The sequence below is a fragment of the Monodon monoceros genome, unplaced genomic scaffold (genome assembly GCF_005190385.1).
Source record: "Monodon monoceros isolate NGI ecotype Baffin Bay Population unplaced genomic scaffold, NGI_Narwhal_1 Super_Scaffold_13, whole genome shotgun sequence".
Classification (NCBI taxonomy): Eukaryota; Metazoa; Chordata; class Mammalia; order Artiodactyla; family Monodontidae; genus Monodon; species Monodon monoceros.
The window spans coordinates 64414381-64423198 of record NW_021703769.1 but is presented as its reverse complement, the minus strand read 5'-3'; the positions used below and the strand labels follow the sequence as shown (position 1 = coordinate 64423198).

The window sequence follows — 8818 nt, the reverse complement described above, 5'->3', positions numbered from 1 at the left end:
GTTCTAATATTGCCATGTCTCTCATAGGTTCCTTCTGGAAATTAATATTTATAAAATGCTTAGAACTATTTGGCATAAGAACTGCTTTTGAGAGAAAAAAGAGACAAACTAACATTTCTAACCCATTTCCATCTTTATATGGAAGTTAAGATATCATAGAAGTAACATAATCATCACCAAAACTAGGAATGTAAGGGAGTAGAAGTGGGGTAGGTAGTAAACAGATTGGGTTGTTAAATATTTTCCTGGGAAGGGATGTACAAACTTTAACATCAAAAGCAGGAGAAGGCTTCCCATTGAGCCAGGCTTAATTTTCATTCCCTTAAAATTTCCACAGATTAGTACCTAGTTAAGAAGAAGAAAGAGTAAAGTAACATGGCAAATAACTTAAATTTATTCATTCATCCACCATGCATTCATTCAACAAATATTTATTCAGAACTTACTGTGAATCAGGCTGAAAATAAAACAAATTCTATGCTTTCATGAAGTATAGAGATAGACACTAAACAAATATAATAAAGTTATAACACTAAGTAAATTTATAATTGCTAAAGTATCCATATTTATGAAAACATTTGTACTCATATTCGCATGATACTTGTTATGCTGTTTCTATTTAATACGTCAATTTTTGTTTTTATTTTATTTTTGGTATTCTAATTTTTGACCAGGTACTACTTTCTCATGGTTCATAAATTGAAGCATTATAAAAAGACACACTGAAAAATTTCTTTCAGCCTTTCCCTTATCTGCTCCATTTTACCCCTCCCTTTCCTACATAATAACCACTTTTGTTATTATGTCATTCATTTCCTCTAGAATTTCTTCTTATTTCTACGAGCTCTTTAGATAAACCTTTTTAGAGTGTGCTTATCAAGGAGTTTTCCAGCAAACTTAATATTTCAAGTAACAAGGAGCTCAGCATTTTCTATTTTTAAAGTAGCCCTAAGAAATTTCCTCATTGCATAAGGGGAGATCTTTTTGTAGATCTGATATTTTTTAATTAAAAAAATTTTTAGTGCCCTGGTCCTGATCAATTATATAGTGGCTTTCCTCAATGAATGGCTATTTAAACTGTATCTGTTACAGAGCTTTTTTGCAACTATCTTCCCTCAAGTTTGTTTTTTTTTTTAACTGTTCTTCTAATCACGCCACTCCCTCCCTATCCCTCAACCACAAAGATATAATAAACACTTTGGTTTTTATTCATCTGTCTGAATTGAGTCCAGCCCTGTCTTTTCAGTGAAGTCTGTATACCGTTTCAGTCTGTCCATATCCTTCGTGGATATCCAGACCTGTCCTGTTTCTCCATTGTTCAGTCACTTCAGAGTTGACTGACTCCCCAGCACTTACACAGTGCTTTAAGCTTTTGAACTTATAGTTTCTCAGAAGACAGATAACGAGTTAAATTTAGGAGGAAAATGGAGAAAAAATGGAAATTAGGGTTATTTCTAGTGAAATTTCATACAAAGTGTTTTTGTTTTTCCCCCAGCTCCCTTCTCCAATGCAAAATAAACCATTCTACCATAAATTGACTCCCGAAACACCAGTTTTTATTTATTTTCTTTTTCTCCCTTTTATTTGGGGCGGGGGCGTGATTTGTTGCAGAGAAAAGCCATGCAATCCCTAGGGAAGGTACCACATAATATGTTAAATCAGTGATGAAAGGTTTACCAATTGTCTGGTTAAATTGTGGAGTATTTATACAATAGAACACTCTACAGTTGTTAAGAAAAAAGAAGAAGCTCCTGGATTGTACTGTTCAATAGCACTTTTTGTTATGATAGAAATTTCTATGCTGAGCTGTCCACTATTGTATCCTCTAGCCCCGTGTGGCTGTTGAGCACTTGAAGCACGACTAGTGCAACTGAGGCCCTGAGTTTTTTTCATTGAGGTATAATTGACTTATAATGTTGTATTAGTTTTAGGTTTACAGCGTTAATGATTTGATGTTTGTATATAGTGAACTGATCAGCACAAGTCTAGTTAACATCTCTTACCCTACGTATTTACAAGACTATTTTTTCTCGTGATGAGAACTTTTAATATCTACTCCCTTAGCAACTTCAAATATGCAACACAGTAAGTCCCCTGCATACGAACCTTCAAACTGCAAACTTTCAAAGATGTGAACGTGTGTTTGCATGTCCAGTCACATAAGTTAGCTCATGTGTCTGGCATACACTGTCACGTGCGCTCATCCTCTACAAGTGTTTGTGCTTTTGTGTGCTTTACCGTACAGTACTGTATAGAGGACAGTAGTACACTATCTTTATTTCAAGCCCAGGGTGTCCGGAAGCAAGCGTAAAAGCAGTGGTGATGTAGCTGGTACTACTGTACTTTTCAAGGTACTGTACTGTAAGATTAAAAATGTTTTCTTTATTTTTTATGTTTGTTTTTTATATATTATTTGTGTGAAAAGTATTATAAACATATTACAGTACAGTGCTATATAGCCAATTGTGTTAGTTGGGTACCTAGGCTAACTTCATTGGACTTAGAAACAAATTGGACTTACGAACGTGCTCTCAGAACAGAATTCATTCGTGTATGTGGGGGACTTACTGTACAGTATTATTAGCTATAGTCTGGAACTGAATTTTTAATTTAATTAAAATTTAAATACCTACATGTGGCTAGTGGTTACCAAATTGGACAGCACAGTTCCAGGATGTATTGCAGGTGAAGAAAGGAAGGTCAGAACTGTGTGCATATCATGTTCCAATTATAAAAGAGAGGGGGAGAACATATGCATATTGGCTTGTGCATGCATAGATCTCAGGGAGAGGGAGAACTGAGACTGAGGACAAGGTATGGAGGAAGACTTTCACTAATATATTCTTATATACCTATTGAATTTTATGTCATTTGAATTGTTTCCTGTTCAAAAATCAAATAAAGTCAATTTAAAAGTGATCCATCCACACTTTCAAATGGAATCAGTAATAAAGGACATTCATCTTTCCTGTTTGCTGGGATAGGGTTTTAAATAGGGGTGACATATATTTTCTCAGCTCAAGTAGCAGTCATCATACAAAGGATAAACACCTTCTTATCCATAACCACTGGGCTGAACCCTCCCTTTCCTCTCCTTGCTTGAGGGAAACCGCCCTGGATATAGTAATTACCATTTACAGAATGTAAGCAAGAAGGAAGGGGAGAAGAAATTGCTAAACCCCATACCTACTGGCCTGGAGCTATGTTTCTAGGCAGAGAGATCTTTTATTTTATAAAATAAAAATATTTTATAATATTTAAAAAATATTTTATAATATTTCTTCTTCCTCCTCTCCCCTCCTCCCACTAAGTGCCCATTCACCAACCTTTCTTACCTGGTCTTATCATTCTGCACAAGTATTCTATCTGCAGTTGGTGCTGAACAGAAGACTGTGATGGGAAACTTGCAAAGTGTCTGCAATTTAGAAGAAGTGGTCTTACCACAATTTTTAGTAAGTGCCTAAATGTCTGTGGTAGATACAGCACAACTTAAAACATGGTTTATTCTAACATAAACTCGCTCACACCTTTGCTTTGTATATCCTTTCAGGCTTATTGATTTTACAGACGTGAAATACTTTAAATCATGTTGTCTACTCTGATTTCCGCAAGTTACTTTATTCACCAGTCCTGTCAGTGACAGTGCTAATGCATTTCTAAATGTTGACCTCTTTTGCTCTGCCTTACTTGCAAGACGGAAGTTGGCTCAAACCGTGGCAAATAATGTGCAAATACACATGCTCCCTGGATCCATGGAGAATAAACACTACTCCATGCAGATTTTGCCCAGCCTATGTCTGAGGTATTCCACATGACATCCGAAGGGGTCAAATCCAGCCAGAACCTGGGTAAACAAAGAACAGACTTCATATATATATATATATATATATATATGAAAACTAATTTAAAATAGCAACAAAGGAATCATTACCTTTGTAGCACTGACACTTCAAGCTACAGTTCTGTGAGAGTACCTTCCGTTTATAGATAATCCTAAACCAAAACTGCTGTGGGTGTGTCTGGTCATTTTAGGAGATCCGCTTGTTCCGCTGGTGAAGAAAATGGCCATCGTCTCATTGTGTTTTGTCTTCACACAGGTGTTGTTGTCACTGGCATGTCTATGAAGAAAGAATTACAATGATTCTGCACGTTAAACACAGCATCATATTTTTTGTTTTAGTTTTGATTTTTTCTTGGCTGCACCACACAGCATGAGGGATCTTGGTTCCCCGACCAGGGATCGAACCCATGCCCCCTGCAGTGGAAGCGCAGAGTCTTAACCACTGGACCACCAGGGAAGTCCCAAATACAGCGTCACAGACTGTTACCACAGAGAAGGATTTACTCAGACCTCTTCATCTCATTGATGAGGCCCCAGTGACTTAGGGTGAATTCCAAGGTAAAAGTCACCTCTGTCAGGACCTCCCTGGTGGCACAGTGGTTAAGACCCTGTGCTCCCAGTGCAGGAGGCCCAGGTTCATCCCTGGTCAGGGAACTAGATGCCACATACATGCTGCAACTAAGAGTTCACATGCCACAACTAAGGAGCACACTGCAACTAAGACCCGGCACGACCAAATAAATAAATATTAAAAAAAAAAAAAAAGCCATCTCTCTCTGCATCTTTTAAGGTGCTTTCCAGAAGCAAACTAAACTTTGTTGTCAATAGCCCATTTATAACAAGTTGACTTCATAGCTTTTTACTGTATAAGGAAGAGTTGAAGCAGTTTAAAAACTCAAGAATTTTATCATACCTCCAACAGAAAGAGGATTCTATGATCTTATAATCATGGATATGTGAAGAAAAATGTGATTTAAAAAAAAATGGGTATGTTAATAGAAGTCATGGCAAATGGTATAAGGCAGGGATAATCAAGCTATAGCCCACAGGCCAAATATGGCCTGCCTTCTGTTTTTGCAGATAAAGTTTTATTGGAACACAACCATGTCCATTCTTTTACATATTGTCTGTGACTGCTTTCTACACTATGACAGCAAGGGTGAGTAGGTATGATAAGAGACTGCATGGCCTGCAAAGCCTATATATTTACTATCCATCCCTTTTATAAAAAACATTTGCTGACCCCTCAAAAGGATGGTTTTTCTGTTTCTCATAAAAGAGTCTACATAGTTCTGAATATAGTAAACAATAAGACTGAAGAGGATCTAAGTATCCACCTAGGGAAGGAAGGGCCTCAGTTAAAGAGAAAAAAAATTTTGGTTCCAAAGGATAATTGGGCTTTGATACATGTCATACATCAGGGCGCTGAGGGGAGGTAAACTCTGCACATTTGAGTGTCTAAGAAGCATACAGAATTTCATTTGGGAATATTGAGCTGAGAATGAATGAGAAATATCCAGCCATGAGAAATATAGAAAAGCTATTTTTAAATCCTAACAAAGATAAACCAAATGTTTAGGCTATAATTCCATAATTTTTTTCTTTAAAAAAGTTACTATAGCTGTGTACCTATCACTTCTATCATAGATATGGTTACTCTTGAAACCTAAGGCAGGTTTAGTGTACCAGTCTCTCAGAAGCATTATACATAGCAGTTAGGTATGTGGGCTCAGAAACCAGACTGCCTAAGTTTGAAACCCAGTTCTGCCAGATCCTAGCATTTGACCTTATTCATCTGTATAATTATAGTTCTTCCTACTCCCTAGGTTGTTGTGATATTTAAATGAGTTAATATATCTGAAGTGCTTGGATTAGTTTTTGGCACATAATCAGTGCCATATAAATGTTAGCTATTGTGCAATTATAACATTTTTATTAGAACAGAATTTGGCCTTTGATAACTCAATAAATGTTAACTATTTTAGAAGAGGTAGGAACAAGTCCATAGTTGCCAGCATGCTCCAAAATCATTGAGTAAAGGTAGGAAGCTCATTCCAGAAAGGGAATTTGCTGCCACCCTAAAGCTAAAATATAACCAATACTTGGCGAGATTTCCAAGTGACCCCAGGAAGCACCCCAGAGCAGGGCTTGAACGTCAGTATAATTCAGTTTTATAATTGCATCCATTAAATATTCTTCATACTATAACCTGATAGAAATGTTACTGTCATCAAGGGAATGATGCAGCCTACAAAGAAGGATTGACTGTGATCAATTTCCCTGGGAGATAACAGCTCTGTGGTTGATGCTGTGATGCATCTCCTAGATCCTGCTTCAGGATTTAAAACATACTCCCTCCAGGTGCTAGGATCCTTCTTTAGATACTACCTTGACTGAAGACAGCTGCCTTCCTCAAGGTCATGCCTCCTAAGGACAGCCCATACCCAGTTACTGATCAGCATAGGACCTCTTGCTTTAGCTGGGCAGAGCTTTGAAGGGCTATCCAAACTCCACAGATCTCAGTAGGCTGGCTGAGGGCTTTTTTTGAAGTACAATCCCACATCTTTCCCTTTCTTTCACAGGCGTTTAATGCAAGATAACTCCTCAACAAACTTCTTACACAACTAATCTCTGTCTTAGGGTGTGCTCCCTTGAGATCCCAACCTATGAAAAACACTGCCAGCTCCTTATTGCCTCAGAGCTTTGCACTATAAGTGCAGGAATAATCACCAGTTGTTCCCTTTGTCAAGAGTCCAATAATTTAATTGTTGTCTATCGTTTTAATTTTCATTTTTCTGGTCAGTCATGGATTGACTGTCTTATCAATGTTGCGTTTCTTCTTGGGAAGCTGTTCTACAACAATTATGGCTACTCACTTCATCATCTCCTTGAGGTTCTCCCATCCCTCCCTGGGGCTCTGAGACACAATTAACTTGGAGTGCAGATTTTCACATTTAGATGCAACACCGTCTACTGCTGGAGCTAAAACATCATTGGTAAATATGCACTTTGATTTTGAAGATGGTAGTCGGTAGAGGATGTCTTTCTGGGTCATCTGAGTGGTTCCTGGATTAAAACTGTCCCTAAAGGAGAAGAAAAGAAAATGTTTAGAAAGGATTTCCTTCACCATGTTAGGGTAGTGTAGATAACTCATGTACATTCTGTATTTCTCAGAGTGAGTTAGTTGGTTTTCTAGGCAAGGTATCTGTCTTCCTTTCATTATTATGCTTTTGCCTTTCAAGGGATCTCAAAGTCTATGACCCTTCTGACCTAACATGAAAGGGTATTAAATCCTGGATAATTATCTTCTATCTGGAGACCATTCATAACATTCAGCTTGAAGAGGGTTTTGATTGAAAAGTAATATTACCCAACATTTATTTAGGACTTTGAGTGCCAGGTGCTATTTAAGTGTTTTGCATGTTTTAACATTTAATCCCTACCAAAACCCACAAAACTCAAAAGCTGTTGTCAACTAAAAAGAAAATACACAACATGAAAGTTGAGAATTATGTTTTATTGGGAGGACTTTCTCAGGATGTAAGCCTGGGAGCAGCCTCTCAGATAGCTCTGAGGGACTGCTCCGAAGAGTGAAGGGAGAAGCCAGGATATATAGGGGTGGTTTTTACAACAAAAACCAGGTAGTTGGAACATCAAAAGATTACTGTTAATTAAAGAAAACCTGACATCTCAAGTTAATGAATTTAGTGCTTTTCTGTGTATGGGAAGATGCAAGAGTCTGGGCTCACTGAAATCATTCCTTTGATAGGCACCTCAACTGTCTAGGGCCAAGATCCTCTTCTTTCCCATCCTGAGTTCCCTCAGGGCATTACCATCAGGGGCAGCTACAGTGGCTGATGGCTTGATGGCCACAACATCCTTTGTTTGCTGATATAGCAGGTGGCATTCTTACTCCACCCTATAAATAATATGCCCAAGATCACTGAAGTAGCAAGTGGCAGTGCATGGACTGAACCCTGCAGCCTGACTTCAGAGCTGTACATTTAACCACTTTGGTTCAGTGCCTCTTAAAACATACATGAATATTTTATGGTTTCTTTCCAAAGAGAAGGATTGAGGCATTTATCTCTTCTGTGCTTCTACTCCCCACCTGCTGTAAATTACACTGTAAGGTGTAGTGTAATGGTTAAGAGTGTGTCCTGGAGCCAGACACTCTTAGTGCTTGGCCTTGAGCAAGACTACTTCACCTCTGGGATTCTCAGGTTCTGCATCTGTGGAATGGGGATTATAATAACACTACCTTCTTTATAGAATTATTAAGGACTAAATGAGTTAAAATGCATATAGAGCTTAGAACAGTACTGAATAAAATTTAGCTATTATTTTCTCTAAGGATTAATGGACTTTCAAGAATATATCTATATCTGTATCATATTTCTATCTCTGTCTCTATCTGTGTTCCAGATTCCACCACTCAAATTCCAGACCTTCAAGTAGGGGTGGAAGGCATTTAGTTTATAATGGTTTTTCTTCTTCCTAGTGACACAGCAGTCAAGGAATTTTGAAGAACATGTATCTGGTCATTCCTGAACTCTTTATTTATTTAAAACTTTTTATTTATTTTTAAATTTTTGGCTGTGTTGGGTCTCCATTGCTGCGTGCGGGCTTTCTCTAGTTGCGGTGAGCGGGGGCTACCCTTCGTTGCAGTGCGTGGGCTTCTCATTGCAGTGGCTTCTCTTGTTGCAGAGCACAGGCTCTAGGCACCTCGGGCTTCCAGTAGTTGTGGTACACAGACTCAGTAGTTGTGGCTTGCGGGCTCTCGAGCGCAGGCTCGGTAGTTGTGGTGCACGGGTTTAGTTACTCTGTGGCATGTGGGATCTTCCCGGACCAGGGATCAAACTCGTGTCCCCTGCACTGGCAGGAGGATTCTTAACCACTGAGCCACTAGGGAAGTCCCATTCTTGGACTCTTGACACTGGCTCATCTTTCCATTTTGGAAAGGACAAGTCCCTCCCA

At 38.4% G+C, this 8818-nt stretch overlaps 1 protein-coding gene across 1 annotated transcript in view; it reads right to left on the bottom strand.

Annotated features, from left to right (window-relative positions):
- The window catches only part of ACSM3 (acyl-CoA synthetase medium chain family member 3), a 28131-nt gene that overhangs the window by 9237 nt on the left and 10076 nt on the right, over window positions 1-8818 (bottom strand). Inside the window, 7 exon segments of the mRNA XM_029219689.1 lie at window positions 266-297; window positions 300-345; window positions 1261-1387; window positions 3336-3415; window positions 3688-3844; window positions 3975-4118; window positions 6718-6918. Of these exon segments, the coding sequence (XP_029075522.1) occupies window positions 266-297; window positions 300-345; window positions 1261-1387; window positions 3336-3415; window positions 3688-3844; window positions 3975-4118; window positions 6718-6918 (787 nt within the window).